The 26,503-nt window shown below is 42.8% G+C and overlaps 2 protein-coding genes across 22 annotated transcripts in view; one reads left to right on the top strand and one right to left on the bottom strand.

Moving 5' to 3' along the window:
* Positions 1 to 89: 89 nt before the first annotated feature.
* On the bottom strand, positions 90 to 12,636 carry CUNH1orf43 (chromosome unknown C1orf43 homolog). 2 transcript variants are annotated; one of them, XM_052731254.1, is made up of 7 exons: positions 12,357 to 12,636; positions 11,888 to 11,989; positions 7,230 to 7,347; positions 6,963 to 7,019; positions 4,267 to 4,433; positions 4,123 to 4,181; positions 90 to 422 (listed from the first exon to the last, which is right to left on the bottom strand). In XM_052731254.1, exons 1-7 carry the CDS (start codon positions 12,420 to 12,422, stop codon positions 227 to 229), a joined length of 765 nt encoding a protein of 254 aa, XP_052587214.1. In that variant the 5' UTR covers positions 12,423 to 12,636; the 3' UTR covers positions 90 to 226. The 2 variants fall into 2 exon arrangements, with proteins under 2 accessions (XP_052587214.1, XP_052587215.1); XM_052731255.1 differs by having other exon boundaries at positions 6,963 to 7,016.
* Positions 12,637 to 12,912: 276 nt separating this feature from the next.
* Ubap2l (ubiquitin associated protein 2 like) overlaps positions 12,913 to 26,503 on the top strand; it is a 54,998-nt gene continuing 41,407 nt past the window's right edge. For 9 of the 20 annotated variants that reach the window (XM_052730104.1, XM_052730100.1, XM_052730095.1 and 6 more), the window contains exons 1-6: positions 12,975 to 13,089; positions 17,330 to 17,459; positions 19,482 to 19,559; positions 20,596 to 20,706; positions 23,035 to 23,236; positions 23,603 to 23,698. In XM_052730104.1, the coding sequence (XP_052586064.1) occupies positions 17,370 to 17,459; positions 19,482 to 19,559; positions 20,596 to 20,706; positions 23,035 to 23,236; positions 23,603 to 23,698 (577 nt within the window). In that variant the 5' untranslated portion in view covers positions 12,975 to 13,089; positions 17,330 to 17,369. Of the gene's footprint in view, positions 13,090 to 13,451; positions 13,476 to 15,573; positions 16,539 to 17,329; positions 17,460 to 19,481; positions 19,560 to 20,595; positions 20,707 to 23,034; positions 23,237 to 23,602; positions 23,699 to 26,503 lie in introns of those variants that run through there. The other 11 variants (XM_052730105.1, XM_052730103.1, XM_052730098.1 and 8 more) reach the window with 4 other exon arrangements.

Here is a 26,503-nt window from a genome sequence, read left to right as displayed (position 1 = left end):
GGGCTACCAAGTGAGTTCCAGGAGAGGCTCAAAGCTACACAGAGAAACCCTGTCTCGAAAAACCAAAAAACAAAAAACAAAACAAAAAAAAAAAACAAAACAAAACAAAAAAAAAAAAAAAGAAAGGGCTGGGGAATGTCCTTCAGACCCAGCTCTGTAAGAACTCTGGGAAGTCTGGGCCTGCTGACCAGATCCTGAAGCCGCACAGGTGGCATCTGCAGCTCCATCACAGAGTACTCTCCAGGGTGTTATAGTTGTCCTTAAAACTCTTCAGTTCCAGGAAGTGCTTAGGACGTTTGCTCTTCTGACTGGAGGGGAGGTATGTGACCTGGATGGTTGTTGGCGACATTTCAGGTGACTGAGTTAGGTCTTTGGCTGCTGATTGGTGTTGTCTCTGAGAGCTCCCAATTCGTGCTTTGACCCTGAAGAATACACAGAAGACATGGACAGAATGAGAACTAGCAGAAAAGGGGCTGGAGAGATGGCTCAGTGGTTAAGGGCATATCGTGCTCCACCAGAGGATCAGAGTTCAATGCCTGGTGTCTGTAATTCTAGCTCCAGGCCAGAACCTCTGCCTATACTTACACAGAACTAAAACCAATAAAAAAAAAAAAAATCTTAAAAACAAAAAACAGAATACAATTCAGAAATTATTCCACTCCATAAATGCAGCTAAAATGGTCTCTGATATATTTTACCAGTGACTAAGCAAGGCACAGTGGCCCACACCTGTAATTCCTGGAGGCAGAAGCAGCATCACAAATTCAATGCCAGTCTGTCTATATAACAAGTCTGTCTGACTGACACACACACACACTGAACCCTCTCCTGCCCCCCAGAAACAAACAAAAAACCCAAACTACTCATTACTAGAACCATTTGATAATTTAGGTATGACAGGAAAAACAAATTTTATTAAGTCCTCATTTCCATCATAATCCTTTTTGGGGTGTGGAGAGGGAGAGGGGACAGAAAGGGTCCTACTATGCAGGCTAGGCTGGCCTTACAGGAAGTGGGCCATCACATCTGGCTCCAGCAACAAAGTATTCAATGAAATACACAGGAAACCTGTTTCCTAGAGAGGGTTTCTCTGTGTAGCTCTGGCTGACTTGGAACTTACTCTGTAGACCAGGCTGGCCTTGAACTCACAGATCTGCCTGCCTCTGCCTCCCGAGTGCTGGGAAAGTATATGCTTCGATATTGCTAAGTACAATCACAATGTTGTATAGCCAACCTTCAAAATACTTTCCACTTTACAAAACTATGTTTATGTTGACTAAATAATGCTGTCTTATCTTCCTAAGTCTTAGCAACTACCATTCTATATCCTGTCTGAGTCTGACTTCTTAGATCATGTAAGTAAATCAGCATTTATCTTTCAAATGATTTTTCTTTTCTTTTTTTTTGGCTTTGGTTATTTTAGACAGGGTTTCTCTGTGTAGTTTTGGTGCCTGTCCTGGATCTTGCTCTGAAGACAAGGCTGGCCTCAGACTCAGAGATCCATTTGCCTCTGCCTCCCGAGTGCTGGGATTAAAGTCGCGAACCACCGACACCCGGCTCCTTTTTGGTTTTTCTGAGATGGGGTTTCTCTGTGTAGCCTTGGCTGTCCCAGAATTTACTCTGTAGACCAGGCTGGCCTTGAACTCAGAGATCCACCTGCCTCTGCCTCCTGAGTGCTGGGATTAAAGGTATGCACCACCACGCCCAGCTCAAGAGAATTTTTAACAGGTTTCCTGCCTAACTTCAAGATTTTTTGTGTATATGTGCCTACAAGTTTATGTTCACTGCACATGTAAAGGAGCCCAAAGATGTCAGAAGTTGGTGTCACATCCCCTGGACTGGTCACTGTGAGCCACCCAATGTAAGTGGTAAGAAAAAAACCCAGATACTCCAAAAGAGAAGTACTTTTCACAGCTAAGCATCTATCCAAGTGCTAAAAGTTTATTTTAAATTTTTGCTTTTTATGTATATGTCTGTGTGAATGTAGGCTACCTATGTGTGGGTACCCTTGGAGGCCAGGAGAGGTGATAGATCCCCTGGAGCTTAAGTTACAGGCAGTTATGATCTGTCTGACACAGTTGCTGGGAACTAATCTCTGGGCCTCTAGAAGAGTAACAAGCACTCTTATAAATGCTGAGCCATATCTCCAGACTCCTTGTCTAACCCGTAAACTAAATTTTCTTTTTTAGCTTTGTATGTTATTTTGGTCTGAATGAGAATGGCCCCCATGGGCTCCTATGTTTAAATACTTGGGTCCCCCGTTGATGGAACTGTTTTTGGGGGATTAGAAAGTGTGGCCTTGTTAAATGTGGTATGACACGGCCGGGCGGTGGTGGCGCACGCCTTTAATCCCAGCACTTGGGAGGCAGAGCCAGGCGGATCTCTGTGAGTTCAAGGCCAGCCTGGTCTCCAAAGCGAGTTCCAGGAAAGGCGCAAAGCTACACAGAGAAACCCTGTCTCGAAAAACCAAAAAAAAAAAAAAAAAAAAAAAAAAAAAAAATGTGGTATGACACATTTCAAATGATTTACGATTTACAGCATTCCCAGTCTCTCTCTGCCTTGTACTTGTGCATCAGGATGTGAGGTCTAATGTGCTCCAGTGCCCTGCTGGCCTGTCTGCTGCCATGCTAACCCCCATGATGGTCATGGACTCCGAACCTTTGGCCATAGTGAATTATCACAGCAACAGAAAGATATCTAAGTAATATGTGGTTGTTTTCATTACTGCTCTACACAAAAGAACACAGTAGAAACCATGTATTATTTTTATGGCTGTTAGCTTAAATTAAAAAAAAAATTGTTTTATGTGTATGAATGTTTTGCTTGAATGTATGTGTACCATGTGCATGCCCAGTGCACAAGGAGGTCAGAAGGCATCAGATCCCTGGAACTGGAGTTATGGATGGCTGTGAGCCATCCTGTGGGTGCTGGCATTTCAATAGCAACAAGTATTCTTAACACAGAGCCACTTTCCAGTCCTGGTATTATTATGGTTATTTGAGGTTGAAACAAAGTCTCTCTTCACCAGCGTGGCCTTGAGCTCCGTATGTAACTGAGGATTACTATGAACACTCTCCACATCTCCACCTTCAGTGCTATGTTTTCAAGAGTGCATCACTGGCCAGCTTTCTGCAACACTGGGGACTGAACCCAGGGACTGTGCCTGTTTGGCACGCACTCTACCAATTGAATTCTATCTCCAGCCCTTGGTAACTAACTCTAGATCGACTTTCCTTTTTCAATATGCATGCTCATCCACAACTTGCCTAAGTGGCATAATGAAGCTATTTTAAAACATTCACCAGTCAGATTCTTCTAAAAACACCTGCTCAAAAGCAGACTCTTTATTGATGTTCTTTCTTTAAAGACAGGGTTACACTGCTTTATATGGTTAAAAAAAAGTTGGGTGGAATTTAATTCTTACTTTTATTGGACCAAGGCACAAAAAGAGGACCCTAGAACAGAAGGAATCCTTATGTGCTAAAACTTTATTCCTTTGCTAGCTATAGCATTTTTGACATAAAAAAAAAAAAAAAAAAGATTTGTTATTTACTGTGTATGGGTTTTTTTGACTGAATGTATGTCTGTGCACTACATACATGCCAGGTTTCTGTGGAGGCCAGAAGAGGGCATCAGATCCCGCTGTAACAGGAGTTACAAATGGTTGTGAGGTACCATGTGGATGGTGGGTATCGAACCCTGGTCATCTGTAGGGGCAGCTAGTATTCTTAACCTCTGAGCCATCTCTCCAGACCTTTTGATTTTCCTGGCTTTCCCTACTAAGTGCTGGTATTAAAGGCCCGCACCACTACATTCAGACCCCTTGACATTTTAGTGGGTCAGACAAAAGCAGAAACAAAAAAACCCACAAAATAAAAATAGCAACCAAAATATGCATACAAAGTAGAAGTTTTTCTTACTAGCCTGTAGCACAAAATATCTGCTTGTTAATTCTGATGAGTTTTGTGTGAACAGTCTAGCACTTCTGTATTCTTTTATACTTACTTTGTTTAGAGACAGGGTCTTGTTATATAGCCTGGGCTGGCCTAGACCTAGAGATCCTTCTCCTTACTGTACTTCTATGTCTAAGTAGCCCTCTATGACATGCCCTACCGTACTTACACAGTGGCCAGCTCACTTAAGGCCTCCTGATACCGCAAATATTCACTCTGGCCGAAAACCTTAGGGAAGAGAAAGGAAGAATCAGTCTCTTTGTCTGGAGCTTCCATCCCTTTAGTTCTTTGAGGGAAAAACTGTCCAACTTACCCCTGTCCCATAGCGGGCTGTCTCATATCCATCCAGGAGGGTATCAATAAGGGCCTTACGTACACCCTTGAATGGAGTGCTAGTGCTTCGCAGATCTAGCAAGTAGGAGCGGAAATTCTTACCCATTAGAGAACAGGGATGCCGGCCTTCAGCATGAAATGGGATCTCTGAGAATACAACAACATAATGATACCTCTTTTCCTTGTCTTTTTTCCTAGTTAATTTCCAAACTTAGAAATAGCTCTGCCGGGGGTGGGTGGGGTGGGGTGGGGGGGGTGGGGGGTGGTGGGGGGTGTGTGGTGGTGGTGGTGGTGGTGGCGGCGGCGGTGCACGCACTCAGGAGGCAGAGCCAGGCAGATCGCTGTGAGTTCAAGGACAGTCTGGTTTACAGAGTGAGAGCTAAGACAGGTACTAAAACTACACAGAGAAACCCTGTCTCAAAAAAGAAAAAAAAAAAGAAATAGCTCTAATTAAGCTGGGCGGTGGTGGCGCACACCTTTAATCCCAGCACTCTGGAGGCAGAGGCAGACAGATCTCTGTAAGTTCCAGGACAGTCAGGGCTATCAGAAACCCTGTTTTGAAAAACAAAAAACAAACAAAAATATCTTCAATTATCATCACGAAAACCTCTATTTTCTAAAGTTAATATACACTAATAAAAATACTACACCTAACAACATGAGCTCAAAATAGTTTCTAATAGAATTAAGATCTGAGGAACACAGCTATGCCCAAGTGGTCATTTGGGTGGTGGTTACACAATTCTAAGCTCTATGCATTAACATCCTTTTTATACTGTTCTACTTGGCCATCTTGGCTTTAAGATGTAAGATATAAGGCCGGGCGGTGGTGGCGCACGCCTTTAATCCCAGCACTCGGGAGGCAGAGCCAGGCGGATCTCTGTGAGTTCGAGGCCAGCCTGGTCTCCAAAGCGAGTTCCAGGAAAGGCGCAAAGCTACACAGAGAAACCCTGTCTCAAAAAACCAAAAAACAAAAAACAAAACAAAACAAAAAACAAAACAAAACAAAACAAAAAAACCATAATCAAGTGCTAGGTGTAGTGTATTGCCACAAACCTATAATCCCAGCATTTAGGAGGCTAGGGCAGGAGGATGCTGAGTTTAAGGCCAATGTGAGCTACAACCTGTCTCAAAGAAAACAAAACAACAAAACTCCAAACCCACCACAAGCTGGGGGCTGGAGAGCTAGCCCAGCAGTCGGCAGTATGTACTGTGCTTGTGGTAGAGCTGGGTTTAGAGGCTCACAACTGTAGCTGGAGTTTTCCTGCCTGGCCCACAGTCAGGACAAATCTCTCTCACCTGCCAGTCCCACAGCCGCTCAGACCCGACCAAGTAAACACAGAGACTTATACTGGTTACAAACTGTATGGCCGTGGCAGGCTTCTTGCTAACTGTTCTTACAGCTTAAATTAATCCATTTCCATTAATCTATACCTTGCCACATGGCTCGTGGCTTACCGGCATCTTCACATGCTGTTTGTCATCGTGGCGGCTGGCAGTGTCTCTCTGACTCAGCCTTCCACTTCCCAGCTTTATTCTCCTCCTTGTCCCGCCTACACTTCCTGCCTAGCCAATGGCCAATCAGTGTTTTATTTATTGACTAATTAGCAACACATTTGCCATACAGAACATCCCACAGCATCACAACCACCCAGAATTCCAGTTCCAGGGAGCTGATACCCTCTTTTGTCCTCCTGTACACACACACACAGTACATACAAACTCATGCAGGCACACAATACATACAACATAAAAACAGTAATTAAGGACAGAGTGTGGTGATGTATGCCTTTAATGTCAGTACTGGGGAGGCAGTGGAGTTGTGAGTTGTAGGCCTGCCAGGGCTAATATCGGGCTCCTGTCTTCAAAATCAAAACAAACTAACAGTTTCCCCAAACAAACAAAAACTAAAACAAAAGAAAGAAACCATAAACTGGGCTGGGAATGTAGTTCAATTGTTTGTTTGCTTATTTAGCATACCAGAAGCTCTGGGTTTGGTAACTAGCACCAAATAAACTGGGTGTGGTGGCAAAATGCCCACAACTCAGCACTGGGAGGTAGAAGCATGAGGCTTCCTCCTCAAGTTACAGTTCAAGGTCATCCTCGGAAACATAGTGAGTTTAAAACTATCTCCAAATTAAAAAATTAACCAAAAACCCAGACCAAAGTAAGTCAGACTCTTGGGAGAAGAAATAATTTACCATTGGGCTGTGGTGGCACACCACTTTCATCCCAGCGTCTGAGAGACAGAGGCAGGTGGATCTCTGAGTTTGAGGCCAGCCTGATCTATAGAATGAGTTCCAGGACAGCCAGGACTACTAAGAGAGAAACCCTGTCTCAAAAAACCAATAATTAGTTAATTAATTATCCAAGGTGACTTATCTCTTTTTTTGAGATAGCATCTCATCTATCCCTGGATGTCCTGGGACTCCATATGGTAGCTCAGGCTAGCCTTTAACTCAGAGATCTGCTTGCCTCTTGTCGCCTCAGTTGTGTGATTAAAGGTGTGCACCACCACACCTGGATACCCAAACTGATTTCTTTTAATCTAGTACTCTCAAAACTCTAGTAAATTCCTTCTAGCCATGATGTTCAAAAGGATAAATCTTCATAAGGCGCTCATCATTCTGTTCCCTAAGTTTAGATTCTAGAGTAGACCTTTATCAGCTAACTTACCCGAGGCACGGATGGCATCTAGAGCTTTCATCCTGTACAAATAGTTGTAGCAACCTGCTGGAAAAAAGACCAGTCTCAGGTATTAGTCTCAAAACTCCCCAAGATTACAGTAAATTAACAAACTGCCTCCTTGTATCTGCCATATACTCAATAACTGAGGACCATGGGTGGTTGTTACAGGTTTTGAAAATTCTAAGAGTAGAGGAGTTCTAAAGCTGTGGGACTCCTCACTGTCACTGAAACAACCACCAAGAGCTTGTCACTTACTTTGAGTCCCCTGGGTTTCCAGCTGCAGTAGTCTTGTATCATCATCTGCAAGAAGCTGGGGTTCATACTTGATATCCTGAACCCTGGAGAGTCGAATATCGATCTCCTCTTTTAAGTCCTGTACATTCAGAGGAAACAAGATAGCATCATTACTTTGTATTCTGCTCCCTAATAATCTGTAACGGGTCCAGAGCATGTAAACTAGATGAAACAGAGAAATCTAAGAATGGGTTTGGGATTCTCAACATACACCGCCAAGCTAAATCTCAATCTCTCTCTCTTTCTGAAACACAGTCTGTGTAGCTTGGATGTCCTGAAACCCACTACGTAGACCAGGTTGACCTCAAATTCATAGAGAACTACTTGTCTCCAGAGTGCGGGGATTAAAGGAGTATGCCACCTCACCTAGCTTTTCTCTTTTGAGAACTTACGTGTGTGTTTGTATATGTGTCTGAGTTGTACATGCACCTGAATGGTTGTGCATGCACTGTGTCCTCCTCTCTCTCTCTCCCCAACCCAAGGGCTTGGGTTTTCCCATGGAGGCTGGAAGCCAGCAAGCCCCAGCAATCCTTTAGTCTCTGCCACCTTCAGAGCTGAGGTTACAAGGGTACAGGGGACCCTTGGTTTGTATTATGGCTGGATCAGAACTCCAGTTCTAATGATTGGACAGTAAGAGCTCTTAACCATTGAGCCATCTCATCAGCTCCTAAGCTATTTTTTTTGGTTTTTTGAGACAGGGTTTCTCTGTGTAGTTTTGCGCCTTTCCTGGAACTCACTTTGTAGCCCAGGCTGGCCTCGAACTCACAGAGATCCTCCTGCCTTTGCCTCCTGAGTGCTGGGGGATTAAAGGCGTGCGCCACCACCACCACCCAGCCTCTTTAGTCTTAATACCAACATTATTTCTGGTTTTAAGACTAAGAAGAATCTTGGTAGGATGTTCTAAAGAACTTCCTGAGTTGAGAAAAAAATGAACCATGAGAAGTTATAATCCACTCTAAAAGTGCATAAAGAAACTTGTATGTATATGATCTATAATAGTTCGAGTTTGGAGACTATTCCACATGGTGTGCCACAAAGACTCTGAAAGCTAAAGCAGGAGCATTGCTCCAAGTTCAAGGTCAGGGTGGGCTAAATCGAGTTCCAATCCAGCCAGGGCTGCAAAGTAAGCCCTTGTCATGAAAAGGAAAAAAGTACTAAAAATCACTTTATGTGTCAGTCCTCACACATTCAGAATCAACCACCATTACCAGTTTTGAATCTGTCTAACCTCAGGGGATACCAGAGCCCAAGGAAATAAATTTGCTCTATTCTAGGACAGAATCTTGGGCCAAGGATTAGACAGCTATATGTACATTCTTACTACATAATGTTCAACCATTTCCCCAAGGGGTTTTATTAATTTACACTTTCAATACCAATGGATAAGGATTTAGATTTTTCTCTCTATATGTATGTATGTACATACACATATGTATGTTTAAATTAAAGGAACTTCGGCATCATGTAGTCTAGAGGCCACTAAACAGCTAAGCTTTAATTTGTTGTCATGTGCTGGAAACAACCCCTGTGTCCTTTCATACGGCCAAGTGGAAAGAGCATTGCTGACACTCCAGTCCACTACGCCACAACAAGCACACGGGAGCCAATACTGCTTAAGGAAGAACACACACGTCAGCATCAGCTCTACCGTTACCTGCTTCTCATGAACAGCAATTTATTGGCTACCTCCTATGTTTAGGACTAGTGTGAGTGATCACTGAGATACACCTCCAAAGTGTCAGAAATCTTGAGATGTAGAGTCTATCAACAAAGGAATCACGTTTTAACCAACATAAAAGACAAATTGTGGTAGTGGTATGAGAAATTCAAGGTATGATAAGAATACAAAGAAGCTTGCATTAAAATATGTAATGTGTGTTGGTTGTGGTGTTTCAGGCCTTTAAAACCCAGCACTTTTGGGAGGCAGAGGCAGGTGGATCTCTTCAAGTTCATGGCCGGCCTGGTCTATAAAGTGAGTTCCAGGATTGCCAGGGCTGTTACACAGACAATCCCCATCTTGGAAAAACAAAAAACAAAATAAAAAAAATAAGTAATATGCATTCTTCTCTTGAGGAAATAACTTTTAAACTAAGATCTAAACTAAGAGGCTAGGTATTTCTATGCCTGCTTGTAATTCTCAGGAATTCAAGGCCAACTTGGACTACACAGTGAGTTCTAGAGGTTAGTCTGGGCTACAAGAGACCCTGGTCTCAAAAAAATCACGAAGGAATGAATGAGGCAGCCAAGTGAAGACCATTTCAGGTCAGTGACAGTGTGTACAAAGTTATGAAATTCAGTAAGTAGAGCTTGATGCTGGTAATGGGAAGTTGGTAAAGTCAGTTGTCTTTTACTAAAAAGTGAAAGACTGAGAAAGTAAAAGTATGATGAGGATGGCAATGGGATATCAGGGATTCTGGTTTAGAACTGGGGATATGTTATCTCAGTTGGTAGAGGGAGCTTGTCTAGCATGCACCAGGTCCTGGGTTTAATCTCCAGCACTACATAAACCAGGAGTGGTGGTGCACACCTATAACATCTGTACTTGGGAGCTGGAAGCCGAAGGGTCAGGAGTTCAATGTCATGTTTACCTAGATATCCAACTCTAGACCAAGATACAGGAGATCCACCAACCACCAACAAAAAGACTTCAAAGGAAATGGGGAGAGGCCAGCCAGTCTATCTAAATTGGCAATCTCCAAGCTTAGTGAGAGACCTGTCTCCAAAATTAAGGTGGAGAACAATTGAAGAAGACAGAGGATACCACACTTAGGCCTCCACACAAACACACAAAAGACTTATGATTTACCTTATATTAGGTTTGAGATGTCTATTTGAAACCTAAGGTTTTTTTTTTTTTTTTTTTGGTTTTTCGAGACAGGGTTTCTCTCCGTGTAGCTTTGCGCCTGTTCCTGGAACTCACTTGGTAGCCCAGGCTGGCCTTGAACTCACAGAGATCCGCCTGGCTCTGCCTCCCGAGTGCTGGGATTAAAGGCGTGCGCCACCACCGCCCGGCCGAAACCTAAGTTTTAATGTCAGGTGACAGGTATATATCCTAACAAGTTTCTCAGAGAGACCAAGTTTCATTAGAAGACTTTCCTTGGAAGGAAGAGGCAGGCAGATCTCAGTGAGTTTGAGGCCAGCCTGGACTACAAAGAGAGTTCCAGGACACCTAGGACTGTTACACAGAGAAACCTCGTCTTGAAAAAAACCAAAAAACCCAAAAAAGACACTTTCCTTAAAGTCACAAAAAGAAGGAAAGTCCTTAAGGAGAAAGTTAAGATACTACTAGATTACTTTTTATTTTGTTTTTCAAGACAGGGTTTATCTGTGTAGCCCCAGCTGTCCTGGAACTTGCTCTGTAGACCAGGCTGGCCTCCAACTCAGAGATCTACTTGCCTCTGCCTTCCAAGTGCTGGGTTTTAAAGGCCTGAAACACCACAGCCTGTTGATTATTTACTTTTTCTTTTCTTTTTTTTTTTTTTGAGACAGGTTTTCTCCGTGTAGTCGTGGCTGTCCTGGATCTTGCTCTGTAGACCAGGCTGGCCTTGAATTCACAGAGATCCACCTGCCTCTCTCTGCCTCTGGAGTGCTGGGATTAAAGGTATGGACCACCATGCCCAGCATGATTATTTACTTTTTCTTTTCTTTTTTTTTGGTTTTCCGAGACAGGGTTTCTCTGTGTAGCTTTGCGCCTTTCCTGGAACTCACTCGGTAGCCCAGGCTGGCCTTGAACTCACAGAGATCCACCTGCCTCTCTCTGCCTCCGGAGTGCTGGGATTAAAGGCGTGCACTACCACCGCCGGGCTGATTATTTACTTTTTAACTAGCCCAACGTGGCACATTATTTTAGTAATCTCAGCACTTGACAGATCAGGCAGGAGGAACGCTTTGCCTGGGTCACCCAGTGAGTTAATTCAAGGCCAGCCTTCATACATGTATGTCTCAACATACAAAACAAAGAACAAAATTAAAAAGTCAGTAATTCGCTTCCTTCCTTAAGCTTGACGAGAAAGGTGGAATTAGGTGATTAATGTTTTCCCCTCTTCCTTCTTGTAGTGTCGGGGATAAAACCCAGAGTCTTTATGCATTCAAGGCAAGCACAACGGGCATCTTTAAAATTCTGCAAAGGCAACTATTCTTACAGCTCTAGAGTGAATTGTAACCATTCCCAACATCATGCTAAAATGAAGCAACATGAAACACTTGGTAATTTAAAATGAACATGAGAAACATTTTACAGTTGAACTGGTTTAGTTCTGCAGCAGCAGCAGCGATCAAATGAGCCAAGTCCACAGGCAGTTACTGCTTAAGTTTGTGAAGGGGAAAATGAAAATAATTGGACATAAAAACATATGAACAGCCGGGCAGTGGTGGCGCACGCCTTTAATCCCAGCACTCGGGAGGCAGAGGCAGGCGGATCTCTGTGAGTTCGAGGCCAGCCTGGTCTCCAAAGCGAGTTCCAGGAAAGGCGCAAAGCTACACAGAGAAACCCTGTCTCGAAAAACCAAAAAACAAAAACAAAAAAAAAAAACAACATATGAACAAAGTCATCTTTTAAAGTCAGAGAAAATCTCCTTGTGCCTAAAGAATCAGGTTTACCTTGCACCCTAAGGACCTACCTTGGGAGCATTGTGTCCCACAGGGACATGAGGTCCTCTTCTAGATTTCATTGCAAAACGCATGATTTGTCTCTTCACAAAAATAAACAGCAGCACAAATACCTGCCCAAAAAGATTAGATCCACCTTTAATAATAATTAAATTAAATTAAAAAAAAAACATTCAAAGTCCCTGGGTTTAGGCTCTCAGGGCAAGATGCTGTGGGATAAAACTTGGGGCAAAGCCAGGTCGCTGAGGGTAGGGCTAGCTAGCAGTAGGGAGGCGTGATCCCTGGGCCCTGGAATTGAAGAGGGAGGGATCTCAGCCAGGGGCGGGCAGCTTTGACTTAAAAGTTCTCAGGCAGGCTACGGATACAAGTCAAAGGCCAGGAAATAGCAAGTGGCTGAAGAATGAAGTCACGGACAGCTCAGGAGGAGGGTCCCGACGGGGACAGACGCCACAGCAGGAATGGAGTGGGGAATCTCCTCACCAGGCTCCCGTATGCCATCACAAGCACAACATTCACTCCGGACAGCCAGTTACTGCTAGACGCCATCCCCTCTCTCCACGAAGACCTGCTAGGCTATTCCCACCGCGCTTGCGCGTTAGCCCAGGCTCAGCCGAGGCCAGGGCCCCTAGGTTCCTTGGAGCTCTCCGGCCGTTTCCATTTGGTCTTGAGGAGAAACCAAACTAGAATTGGTCAGAAAACATGGTGGATGGGGGGCGCTAGTTAAGCACAGCGCCTTTCCGCTCCACCCCCCCGGCCACCTGCCACGTGACTCACGTCCGCAAAGGACCCTGGGAGTGCCGGGTGTCGAGACGCGGAACTACGCCAGTGAGAGGAAGCTGGGGCCCGGTCCGGGAGTCACGTGACGGGGGCGGGGCCCTACGGGGCGGGGGCGGGGGCGGGGGCGGGGGGGGGCGGGACGCGCGCGCGGAACGCGAGCGCTGTGTTTCGTGGCGGGGAGGCGCGCGCACGCTGACGTGCGCGGCCCCTGCGCGTCACGTGCTGAGGGACGCAGGAAGGCAAGTGGGAGGGGGAAGGCGCGAGAGCGAGCGCGAGAGGGAAAAGGAGGGAGGGGGTGGGGAGGAGGGAATCTTATATCACGTGACAGGGGCGGCGCGGCCCGGGGTGTCAGTGTGGAGGAGACTGAGGTAAAGTTGGGAGCGCAGCGGCGTTGGCGGCGGCGGCGGCGGCGGCAGCGGCAACGCGGCGGGGCCGGGTATTGTCCGCGGCCCCTTTAAATCCGCGATCCCCTTTTTACCCTCCCTCCTTTCCCTCTGTCCCCGCTGTCCCCCCCTCCCGCGGTAGGCCCCCCCCCCCACGCTGTGTGTTTTCCCGCTGTACACCCTCCTAGTTTCGCGAACCCGGGCGTCCAACCTCCCCCCCACCCCCCCCCACCCCCCCACCCCCGTGTTGGCCGCCGGAGGTTTTGTTTATAGTTGGGTTCGCGGCCTAGTGGGCCGCGCCAGAGCCGGGGCCTCGATTTGGGAGCGTGGCCGGGGCGGGGCTTGGGGCAGCCGGAGGGAGGGGGGGGTCATGCGGCTAGAGCCTGGAGGGGGAGAGCGAGAAAGAGCGCGGGCGAGCGAGGCCCGGGCCCCGCCTGAGGTAGGGTTCTCTACTAGGGCCAGTGGGGCCAGTGTCTATGGAGAAGGCCTCCTCCCTTCCCAGCCCTCTGTGGGCCTCTGATCCGGATCCGGCCTGGTCTGGGGGCGAACGGGGCGCGGGGGGGGGGGCGATGGGGTGGGGCTGCCCTGAACTCCTCCATGTGGCCCTCAGTTTGGAGTGTGGAGGCTTAATTTGTTCCGGGTGGGAGGTGGAGAGGCGAACGGCCCCATGGGCTCTTGATGTGGCGCGGAGGGGGGTGAGTCTCCCATCCTCCGCGCGTGGGCTTCTGTCCTCTGTTCGTTTCCAGCCTCTTTGTCAGCTCCTCTTATTACCCTGCCTTCTTTCTTACCGACCCTGATCGTGGAATATATTTTTGCTGCTGTCTTTAGCTTCCTGTTGTCTCTACTGTAGTTTTGGGTACCCAAAACCATTATATTATTTGGGAAGCTGGATATGGAGGCCCCCATGGGCTGTATTACGCCTAAGGGACGTCACTATGTCACTGGGCATTTGTTCATTTTTCTCATAATGGGAATGGAATTCCAAATTTCTTGAGACCCTTCACCTGGTGGACAGCCCCTAAATTGCTGTGCAACGTGATGTCACAAACAAGAGACTGTTTTTCCACGATTCTTAAAATTTAGCCACCTCTGGTGTAGGTTGTTGTGGAAAGAAAAACACCACAGTAAAAGGCGATTTTGTTAACGTTTTTTTGCCTTTGACTCCACTGTGATTATTAAATGGAGAAATCCTTTTTTGTCTCCACCTCCCATATTCTGCGTTGGGGGATATCTGATGTGATTTGCTGGGAGGGGATTGGGATCATTTTGACAACCAACATCACTAGAGATTAAAACATTTTGGATGTGTATCTCTTGATAAAACCTGTGTTGTGGTCCTGCACCATTGTCTTTAATTATTAGATTACCCCAATGATTGTTTCTGTCGTGTAAAATAGTGATGAAGTGTTTCTGACTGGGAAAGCTCCAATTCAAGTGAAGGTGGTTGGGGCACGGGACACAGGTCTGCTGCTGAGCTTCTAGGGATTAGTTTCTCTGTTAGAGGTGATAAGCCTATCCCATCCCAGTCCAACTTTAGAATGTCTGAATTGTTTCTCAAATTAGATTGTAAGCTCCCTGAGAGCAGCAACTAAGTCACAATGCTTTTGTATTTCTTGAAGTATTGGACACGTAGTAGATACTCAATAAATACTTATTGTTTATTTTTTTCAGTAAAATTTCTCTGGCTATTTTTTTAAGTAGCTGGCTTTCAAAATGTAGTCAAGGGCACTTCTTTGTTGAAACCTGTGCTTGTTCCCATAGCGTTCTCTTGGTTTCCAATACTTCTTTCTCATCCTATTTCCCTTAAGTACTTATTTTTTTTTAAGAGTTAACAAACATGGTCACTCACTCCCACTGTATAACTCTGGGTATTTATCTTTGTTTGCTATTAAAAAGCTATTAATTCTGTGCCCTTAAGTGGTTTGCCCAGATTATTTACTTTTGACCTGTTGCTCATTATTACTGATTAGGAGGTAAAATATTCTTAGTTTCACATTTCAAAGTATTACCAAAGAGGGAAATGGAAATTAAAAGTAAGAATTGTCACCCCCCACCCCCGTTAGTTATGTATCTTTCAATATGACTTTGTAATATATTTACATCTCACTTGTAAGATAATGTGCAGTGATTTATACAGCTAGTCTTACAGCTTATATTTATGGTATAATTCTTAAAAATTGGTATTATACATGGAATAGAAACCATTCAGCATTTTTTTTATTATCTTAGCCAATTTTAAAACAGTAATTAAAAAGCCCTTTATTGGTGATAAGGAATGTAGTAAGTCTTTGTTCTTCATAACCACATCCCAAAAGAAAGACCTGTGTAACCTATTGACACTACTTGAAGGATTTATCTGCAGGAAAGTCTGCTTTCTCTGTGTTATCGAAGAAATAGGTGAAGTTCATGTTCCTAATAGTTAATTCTTGCATATTTCTTTAGAACTTTCATGACCTCAGAATCCATTGTCTTCTGGGCAGTATAGAATTAACCCTGTATAGTGTTTCGTTAGTGAAAGAAAAAAATATAGAGTAGAAGAGTATAAATTTGTCTTCTTTTGAAAGGTATAAAACAATGAAAAGTAACCTAATTTTGAGTACTCTATCATGATGATGAATGTTTTCTTTGTTTACTCAAAGCAGCAGCTGAGATTACATTATAAAACAATATGAAGAAAGGGCACTTGGATTTAGTAGAACACTTATTTGGTAGAAAGGACAGAAACTATGTTCTGGTTTTGGAAAGGTTCTTGTTCTATGTTTCTTAAAAGTGAAATCATCCTGCAAACAATGTCTCAAATTTAAAGTCATTTTCGAGAATCCTTTCCAAATAAAACTTGGTAATAGGTGCATTTGATTGGGGGCAGATTTGGGATTCCCCTTTTATTAAGGTGAGTGGTGGGAAGTAATTGCCATTCTGTTTACTGAAAGTGTGTTCGAGACCAATGAAGCAGCTGCAGAAGGCAGTGTGCTGGGATTAACTAGGAGATGGATTCTGGGTAGTCCCTAGGACTAACGCATGCCCTCTTAGAGTCATGAAGAGCTGAGACTGGAAGGAAAAGGCTAGTTATGAACTTGGCTTTTCCCAAGTAGTAGAAGTCACATACAACTTATGTCAAACAGTTGTAGGGCAGGTAAGGCTATGACTTTTAATGTATGCTGGGTATAATTTTTATTTCCTATCTCCTGTTATGGTTATAAACCTAGGTCCTTAACTGAGCCATGCCCAAAGCTCCTAAATATTTTAAATTGTAATTTCTTTGACTTACAGACTAACCTAGAAGGCTTGCTCCTTTCCTCCCTCTCTCCTTCCCTTCCTCCCTCTCTCTCTCCTTCCCTCCCTTCCCTTCCTTTCCTCTTTTCCTCCTTTCCTTCCCCCCTTCCTCCCTCTGTTCCTTCTTTCATGTCTGTCTGTCTTTTGTGACAGGATCTTACTGTGTTGCCCAGGCTGGCCTCAAATTTGCAATCCTCTCTGGTCAGCTTTCCAAGTGCTGGGATTACAGGTATGTGCTGTGCCCAACTCCTGGAAGGCATTTATTTTCTGGGGTTTGTTAATTATCTTTTTTGTCAAAGACACTTCAGATACTTTCACATGTATGGAAAGTTTTTTAATATTGATAATGTTTTTGTTTATTTGCAAGATAGCAGTAACTAAATTACTATGTTCTTAACATCTTTTAAAAATAGTCACAGAGGCCAGCACTTGGGAGGCAGATGCAGGAGGATTGCCTTGAGTTTCAGGCCAGCCAAGGCTACATAGTAAGACTGTCTTCAAACAAACACCACACATGCTTTATATACATTTTTGGATGGAGGGTTTGTTGATCTGGACATTATGTATGCAAAGGACCTTATGTATGCAAAGCATATGTTTTATCACTGAGGCACATGAACAAAAATGGGTTTACTGCCATATTTAAACAACATAAAATGTCTCAGTGGCACACACCTATAGTTACAACACTTGGGAAGTAGAGGAAAGATAAGATTTTCAAGGTCAGCTTTGCTACATTGTGTTTGAGGCCAGATCAAACTAAAACTCAAAAATATATCTCAAGAAGCTGAATCTTGAGTTGAAAATGTAGCTCAGTGGGAGACAGCTTGCCTAGCATATAAAAAAGGCCTGAGTTTGATCCCCAGTACCACTGGAGAGAAAAGAATTGGTTAAAAAAAAAAAGTTGAATTTCCTTAGTTTGTTCCTTTGAGAAAAGTAAAGTGATTGGTGGTAAAGTTTTGATAAAACAGAATTAAAAACATTTTACCTACGTTTAACCATCTCTTTTTTCCTCTTCAGTATTCTTCCTTGTAAATACTCTTATTTGTATATACTGTAAATGATGACGTCTGTGGGCACTAACCGAGCCCGGGGAAACTGGGAACAACCTCAAAACCAAAACCAGACACAGCACAAGCAGCGGCCACAGGTAATGAACTCAAGGATGTGAATCCATGCAATCCTGAAGCCAGCGGGCTGATAGTGGTTTTCATGCAGTGGGCCATCATTCTGGCTTTGACTCTTGGTTCCTTCTTCTTATCTATTCCTTGACTCTTCTGTTTCAGGCCTGATAACTGTCAGAGGCATACTGTGATATAACAAGTTTACTTTCTGTTGCTTAATATTGTAAGGCGTAGGGCTTCATTTTGAGTTCTGTGCTAGGTATGTCTAACAGTGTTTTCCTTCTGGTATCTGAGCTGATTGAGTAGTATATTACTTACATTGCGATTTCTTTAGCCAGTATTTGCCAAGATATCTTTTTTCTGAAAGATTTTGACTTCTGCTCTTACTTTCCCCTAAGGTCTTGAGGCCTTACCTGAGTTTTCCTTTCCCAAGAGAAGCTAGGGTTTTCACTAATAATAATCCTTTTAAATGAACAAATGAGCAGTGGTTCTGAACCTACCTAATGATGTGACCCTTTAATACAGTTCCTCGTGTTGTGGTGACCTCCAACCATAAAATTATTTTCATTGCTACTTCATAACTGTAATTTTGCTACTGTTATGAATTGTAATGTAGATATCTTATATGCAGGATATTTGGTATTCGACCACTGTGAAAGAGTCATCCCACCTCCAAAGGGTCATGACCCACTGGTTGAGAACCACTGCCTTAGAGCATAATTAAGTTTTAGAGAAATAAATTAACCTTGGGTATTAAGTTTAATTTAGGTGTGCTGTAATCACAGAATCCATAACTAGTGTTATGGGTGTTATACCAATGTGAATTAATTACTTAAATTGAGCTATTGTCCAAATATATTGAATACATAAGACTAAAGGTTTCCCCATATGTTCCTTGACTTTCTATTTCCCCTTTCCCTTATCTCTTTCCTGGCTTTCCTCCAGTCTTGCTATGTATCCCTGGCTGTCCTGGTTGGTACTCACTGTGTATTCTAGGCTGACCTTAAACTTGGAATCTCCTGTGTCTCAGCTTTTGTGTAGTGAGCTTAGACATGTGCTGTCATCATGATCTGCTCCCTTACAAATTTCCCTCTTGTCTCTAAATAAATAAATTCCTTTTCTTTCTTCTTTTTTTCTTTTTTGGAGACAGGGTTTCTCTGTCTTGCCTTGCCTGGCATTGAACTCAGAGATCCTCCTGCTTCTGCCTCAGTGCTGGGATTAAAGGTGTGCACCACCACAGCCAGGCTTCTTTTTGTTGAGACAAGATTTCACTAAATTGTTCAGACTGGCCTTGACTTAACGATATTCAAGCCTCAACCTCTGAGTTTGTGGGATTACAGGTCTGTACCACCAGGTCTGCTCTCCTTAACACACACACCCCGGTTTTTCAAGGCAGCGTTTCTCTGTGTAGCCCTGGCTGTCCTGGAACTTGCTCTGTAGACCAGGCTGGTCCTGAACTTACAGAGATCTCCCTGCTTCTGCTTCTAGAGCTACACACATGCTAGGCAAGTGCTTTACTTTTGAGCTTGATCTGCATCCTACTGGTTTGGCTTTTTTTGTTTTTTTTGGGGGGGTTGTCTGTTTGTTTGTTTTGGTTTTGGTTTTTTTTTTTTTTTTGGTTTTTTGAGACAGGGTTTCTCTGTGTAGCTTTGTGCCTTTTCCTGGAACTCACTTGGTAGCCCAGGCTGGCCTTGAACTCACAGAGATCCGCCTGGCTCTGCCTCCCGAGTGCTGGGATTAAAGGCGTGTGCCACCACCGCCCAGCGGGTTGTTTGTTTTTTGAGACAAGGTTTCTCTGTGTAACAGTCCTAGCTGTCCTAGAACTTGATCTGTAGACCAGGTTGGCTTCAAACTCAGAGATCCTATTGCCTCTGCCTCTGGAATTAAGAGCATATGCCACCACTGCCCAGGTCTTTTTTTTTTTTTTTTTTTTTTTTTAAATAGAGAAGAAACTGGTGTGGTAGAGTGTAAAGATTTACTATGTAGGTCCCTCTTCGTTAATTTCTTACCTCTTGATTAAGGTTTCTTGATCCTATTTCACCTCCTAGGCTACTGCAGAGCAGATTCGACTTGCACAGATGATTTCGGACCATAATGATGCTGACTTTGAGGAGAAGGTGAAACAAGTGAGTGTCCCACTAACTTTCTGTAAGCTAAGAAAATATCAGAATGATTAAATGTCATTGATGCTTACATTGATAATTGCATATACATTGAATATAATTATCCTGGGTAGGGAGATGACTCAGTGGGGAAAGTGCTTGAGAACCTGACTTTGAATCCCATAAAGCCCGGCAAACCATGCATAGGAGCACACATTTGTAATCTCAGTGCTCTTACTGTGAGATGGGAGGTAGAGACAAACTCTGAGCTTCTGTATACAGTGGTGAACAACCAATGAGAGACTGTCTCAAGGTGAAAATGTAGGACTGACACCAAGGTTGTCCTCTAACCTCCATTTCTTCTACACACATAGATATTGGAGTATACATCATACATACACAAGGAAGAATAATTAGATTCATTGATAGTTTAGACCATTAAGTAATTGTTTCCAATGCTTATATATTGCATTCCTTTGAATAGCTACCTTGTCCAAAAGTTCTATCTTAATTCTAACTCTGTGTGTGTTCTGATACCCCCAGAATCTTGTGAATACTAATTTCATACCTCACCACTGAACTGTATTCTTAGCCCCTTGGATCTAGGAAGTGTGGAAAATGATATGCAGAACAGAAGCTTGTGTCTTTCAACTTGATTTTCCATTTGATGCTTAATTCCTTTGTGAATATTTTTGACCTCATCCCTAAGCTACAGGTGTTAAAATTTTGCTTTTGTTAACATTTAGATGTATTTGTACGCATGTATACTATAGTACTATTGATGTGGAGGCAACATGACAATTTGTGGGAGTTGGTTTTCTCCTCCTATCTGTAGGTCGTAGGGATTGAACTCAAGTTGTCTGGCTTGGTGGCAAATGCCCTTAACCTGCCAAGTCATCTTTTCAACCTTAAAGTTTTGCTTTTTGAAAGTACAATTAAATTTTACATGTCTTGCTTTTTAAGCTTGTTTCTTTTAGTTGTAGCTGGTATCTCCTCCCTTCATCTAGTTTCTTTTTTGGAGTATAAACTTTGCTTATGGTTACTGATTTTCCTCTTTCAGTTGATTGATATCACAGGCAAAAACCAGGATGAATGTGTGATTGCTTTACATGACTGCAATGGAGATGTCAACAGAGCCATCAATGTTCTCCTGGAAGGAAATCCAGACACGGTAGAGTGCTAATAGTGTTTTAATAATTCTAAAAACAGTCTTAAAGCAACATTCTAAATAGAATAAGAAACATCCATGGAGATTCTGGCAGATTACAAATACTATCCGTTTATATACATATCCTCTTCATTAGAATCATAAGTGAAAGCAAGTGAAGTCAGTCTCTTCTGATTGGTCTGGAACAAAGTGTTCATTCCACATGACTGATTTTAAGGCTTAGAAGGCTTGTGTTGCTTTGAATTAGAGGTATTTAGTAATCATGGAAGATTTCTGTTCATTTTAGTTGCTGATAAGTAGTCACAAATTGCTAGATTCTAAATAGAGGACTTTCCTCTAATACTTGTTAGCTTTATATTAACATACTCTTTCATTACTTGAACTTAGTTTTGTTCTGCTAGTAAAAGAACAAGCTGTATAGTCTGTTGACATTCCTGGATCTGATAGAGAATATCTTGGAGGATTGCTTGCCTTGGAATTTAGACAAATTGTTCTCATTTCTCCTTCCCACCTAATGAGAATTCTTTTGTATTTGTCTTGTTTTTAACAACAACACTGCCTTCCTACATTTTTGATACTGCTATAGCACTTACTGGAGGACTTTAGTTTTATGTGAGAAGAGCATTTTGAAACATTTTCACAATACTGGTCTTACACTGAGGAGTTTTGGTTGGGATAGAGTTCATCCTTTAATATACCACTTCAGGCCGGGCGGTGGTGGCACACGCCTTTAATCCCAGCACTGGGAGGCAGAGGCAGGAGGATCTCTGAGTTCGAGGCTAGCCTGGGCTACAGAGTGAGTTCCAGGACAGGCTCCAAAGCTACACAGAGAAACCCTGTCTCAAAAAACCAAAAGAAAAAAAAATATACCACTTAAAGATGTTCATTTGTTTTTCTGAGATAGGGTTTCTCTGTGTAGCTCCAGCTGTCCTAGAACTCAATCTGTAGACCAAGCTGGCCTTGAATTCAGAGACCTGCCTTCCTCTGCTTCCAGAATACTGGACTAAAGGCATGTGCACCGCCACCCAACCCAACTGAAGATATTTAAAAATATCAACTGTCAGTAAACCACTAGAAGATTATCAGTTCCCTAGGATAGTAGCAAATAGTGGGAAATGGATTTATTTTTATTTTTAATTTTTACTTATTATTTCGTGATTTCATGCATGTATAATAAATATACTTTGATCATATTTCCCCCATTAGCTTTTTTTTTGTCCCCGTCTGCCTCCTACCAAACTCCTTTTCAACATGTATCACTCCTTCTTTACTGCCTATATGTGTACCTTTAATTAGGTTTGCATGCATGAAAATGGGTTGGGAGTTGATTACCTTAGCAGGGGTAATTTTTCAGTGGCTACACCACTGAGTAATATGATTCCCCCTCCTCCAGCAACCATTAACTGCCTGTATCTCCTTAGGCAGAGGTGGGGCCTTGTGAGCCCTTTCCCAATCCATGATGGAATGTTGATGGACCCAATCTTGTCACCACTGCTGATAGGAGTTCATGGTGTACTTGCCATGTCATAGCCAGCAGATGCTTCTCACAGCACTCCTTTCTGTCCTCTGGTGGCTCTCACATTCTTTTAGCCATGTTCTGTCATGTTCGCTCAGCCTTGGAAGGGATGCTGTAGATAGATAATCTACTTAGAGCTGAGTAGTCAGCAGTTAACTTATTCTCAACACTTCAATTAATGAGTCTGTCAACTTGTTGCTCACAACAAAAAGAAAAAGAAAAAAAAGGGGAAAGAAGTTTAGAGCTGTGTGGTGCATGCTTTAATCCCAGTACTCAGGAGACAGAGGCAGACAGATAGCTGTAGTTTCTAGGCCAGCTTGGTCTTCATAGTTCTAAGACCTCCAACTATATCAAAAAGGGAAAACAAGCTATAGAATATAGGCTTAGGCCACATTTAAATCAGCTACGATAGTAAAACCAATGGGGAGTCAATACTGGTGGCATTGAATATTTTTTTAGTGGATGAGGTCATTAAAAAAAAAAAAAAACTAATAGTGTCTAAAGATGATCATAGTAATAATTCTTTTTCCTTACATAACTCATCTGGTACTAGCAGTTAATATACACACAGATACCCCCACCCATACCCTACTCCCCGTACAGACAGGGTTTCTCTTTTATAGCCCTGGTTGTCCTGGAACTCAGATCTGCCTTTGTCTGCATCCTGAATGCTGGGATTAAAGGTGTGGGCCACTACTGCCCAGCTCAAAATTTCTTAAACTGTGGATCCTGAGAAGATAATTGTACCAGCTTTCACCTGTAGTGTACTAATTGTAGTCCAATTGATCAGTCATGAATGCTCTACCTTTCTTTAGCATTCCTGGGAGATGGTCGGAAAGAAGAAAGGAGTCTCAGGACAGAAAGATGGTGGACAAACTGAATCTAATGAAGAAGGAAAAGAAAATCGAGACCGAGACAGAGACTATAGTCGGCGACGTGGTGGGCCACCAAGACGGGGGAGAGGTGCCAGCCGTGGACGAGAGTGTATGCATGGGGCTTTATCAAAACCAGCTGTGGGTCAGTAATGTCTAGACTCCAGGGATGTGTCAGGCCCCTGCTAGACAGGACCTTGGAACTGTTATATCAACTATTTGCTTTTTTTTTGCCACCTATCTCTTAAGGTCTTGACATCTTTTGCATGTAGCCTTTCCTACCACAGTCACTAATATAGCATTAAACAACCATGTAATCATTTGTAAAGTTACTTGACTCAACTCAGTTGTGTCTCATCACTATTCCTTGAGTAACTTTCATGTTCCATCCTACCAGGTCATGTTCTTTTAGTTTTGTCTCCTTAATACTGTATTCAATATAATTTATATATCAATATAACACATGTATATTCATTGACCTTGTTCTGGTTGTGTATGTTTTATATTTCAGTTCGGGGCCAGGAAAATGGATTGGATAGCACCAAGAGTGGAGGGCCTTCTGGAAGAGGCACAGACAGAGGCAGAAGAGGCCGTGGCCGAGGCAGAGGTGACAGTTTGGTGGGGAAGGTGATAAATACCTTAGTAGAGTTGACAGGCAAATTTATGCTAGAGTATGTATTTGTGCTGGGTAGAATGGGAAAGAAAGTAGATGACAACTCTAGTCTTTATTGCTAATGTAGTACACTTGATCAAAGATCCAGCAGTGTGTGAGCCCATGTGTGTGCATGTTTGTGTGCTGGTTCTTGTGTGTGTGAGGGGATCTAAAGTCAACCTCAGATGGCAGTATTCCCTACTAGTTACTTTCTGGTTTTTCATTTTTAAACTTACATCTTTATTAAACCTTTTTTTAAAATTTTTCCCCCTAAGAAAGATTATATTTGTATGGTGATAGACAATGAGTTCAAGGATTCTAAGTTTCTTTGTTTTCCCTCCACTTCTCCCTCCTACCCATTTCCTTGACTGTTCAAAGTTTCGGAGAGATGACAAAAGTCTTTTTGTTTTTCTGTTTTTTCATTTTGCTTGTACATGCTGGGCAAGAATGCTGCCATATAGTATAACCCCATAAGCCAGTAGAGGGCATCAGATCTAGATTTAGAATTACAGCCTGCTGTTATGAACCACTCTGTAGTTTTTGGGAACCCAGATCTTCTATAAGAGCAGGAAGCACTCCTAAACATTGAACCATTTCCATTTAATGTTAAAAGTAAATTGTTTTTATCTTTATTTTATTTTATTTACTTATTTATTTTGTTTTTTTGAGGCAGGGTTTCTGTGTGTAGTCTTGGCTGTCTTGGAACTCACTTTGTAGACAAAGTTGGCCTCCAACTCACAGAGATCTGCCTGCTTTCCCCCCCCCCCCCCCCCCCCCCCCCCCCCAGTGCTGGGATTAAAGATGTGTGACACCATTGCCTGACCAAAGTACCATCATTGTAATAAACATCTTCATCCATAAATTTTATGAATGATTATTATGATAGTGTTGAAAATGATTTTAAGACCTGTTTTTCTTGTGGTGCCAGTAGCTGGGGGATGCTAGGTGAATGTTTGTCACTGTATTAACTCCCAGCTCAAGGTCCATCCCCCCCACTTTACCCCTCAAGTTAAGAAATATTGAACCGCTTAATTATATATTTTGTGTGCATATATGTGTGACACATAGGTGGATAGCAGAGGAACTCTCTTTCCACCATTGGGTCCTGAGGATTAAACTCAAGTCATTAGATTTGGCAACAAATATTTTTACCTCATTGAGCCATCTCACTAGCCCTGGTTTTAAGATTTGTATTTTCTAGTAAGTTTACTTTTCGTTTTGAGACTAGGTCTCACACTGTAGCCCTTGGCTATGTAGACCAGGCTGGCCTGAAACACACAGAGATTAACCTGCTTCTGCTTCCAGAGTGTTAGGATCAAAAATGTGTGCCACCATGCCTTGATATATTCAGGCTTTTAATGCACTTTACCAAGTAATTTCTGTAATAGCTTAAGCAAACTTACCAATTATTCCACCCCATTTATTTCAACAAAGTTGACTTTGTTGATAATGATGAAACAAATTATTATGAACCATGAATTATTAGATTCTTAACACATTTCAGAAATACCACATTAAAGAAATAAGGAGGCATACTACTGGTAAGGAAAGAAAAATTAAAATAAAAAAAAAATGCGCCGGGCGGTGGTGGCGCAAGCCTTTAATCCCAGCACTTGGGAGGCAGAGCCAGGCAGATCTCTGTGAGTGTGAGTTCAAGGCCATCCTGGGCTACCAAGTGAGTTCCAGGAAAGGCGCAAAGCTACACAGAGAAACCCTGTCTCGAAAAACCAAAAAAAGAAAAAAGAAAAGCCACCCAGCTTTTTATCAGAAAGACAACCATCAGAAATGTTTCCTATAATGAGTCAAAACAATGGGTTGGAGAGTGGTTCAGCCATTGAGAATGCGTACTGTTTTTGCAGAGGACTTGGCTTCTGTTCCCAGCATCAACATAGTGCCTCACAGCCATCTGTAACTCCAATTCCAGGAGATCTGATGCTTGCTTTGACTTCCTCAAGTTCTTCCTGCACACATGTGATACACTCAGGAGTGGTGGTGCACACTTTTAATCTGAGCACTTTGGAGGCTGAGGCAGGTGGATCTCTGAGTTAGAGGTTAGCCTGATGTACATAGCAAGTTCAGGCCAGCCAAGGCTACATAGTGAGACTCTGTTTCCAAAGACCAGTCAAATAAATAAAAATAAACATTTATTTGAGCAGTCAAAAATTTCACCAGGATGGTAGTACAGCTTAATGGCAAGGCTGGCCTAACATGCACAAGGCCCTGGGTTTGATAACCTGCACTGAGTGGGGGGGAAAAGTTTGCAGTATTTCTCCAAAACAAAAAGTTATAAGAGAAAAAGTATCAAATGTTCAAAAATTTTATTTGACTAAATTCACATTCATAGATAAGCATGGCAGTCTCCTTATTTTATCAGATTTTGGCCAAACAACAACAACAGCAAAACAAAACAAAAAAAAAAACCAATCCCAAATGCTTTGTACAGAACAGTGAGAATGGCGAGGACAAGAGTAGTCTGTACTGAGAGGCCTTTCTCTCTGGCCAGGTCAGATGGGGTTTCAGAAGTGCTTCTCTAAGGTCTTCAATGCTGTTGTCATCGCCTCTGGCCATTTTTTTCTGAATAACATCAATTATGTTATCTATTAATGAGACACTGCAGGAGAAATTTTGAACAAAAAATAAAACACGAAACAAAAACTTTGGGTTTAAGGTTAGTTTCAAAACTTGTAAAGATGATGTACTTTTGTCACATATTTCTTTGCTCTGAGTTTTGGCTCTAGTAGTCTTTGGTGGAATGGTCTT

Source organism: Peromyscus californicus, unplaced genomic scaffold, assembly GCF_007827085.1.
Source record: "Peromyscus californicus insignis strain IS unplaced genomic scaffold, ASM782708v3 Scaffold_9__1_contigs__length_137607984, whole genome shotgun sequence".
NCBI classification, from domain to species: Eukaryota; Metazoa; Chordata; class Mammalia; order Rodentia; family Cricetidae; genus Peromyscus; species Peromyscus californicus.
The sequence above is the reverse complement of the archived record's forward strand: the minus strand, read 5'-3'. Positions and strand labels throughout refer to the sequence as shown.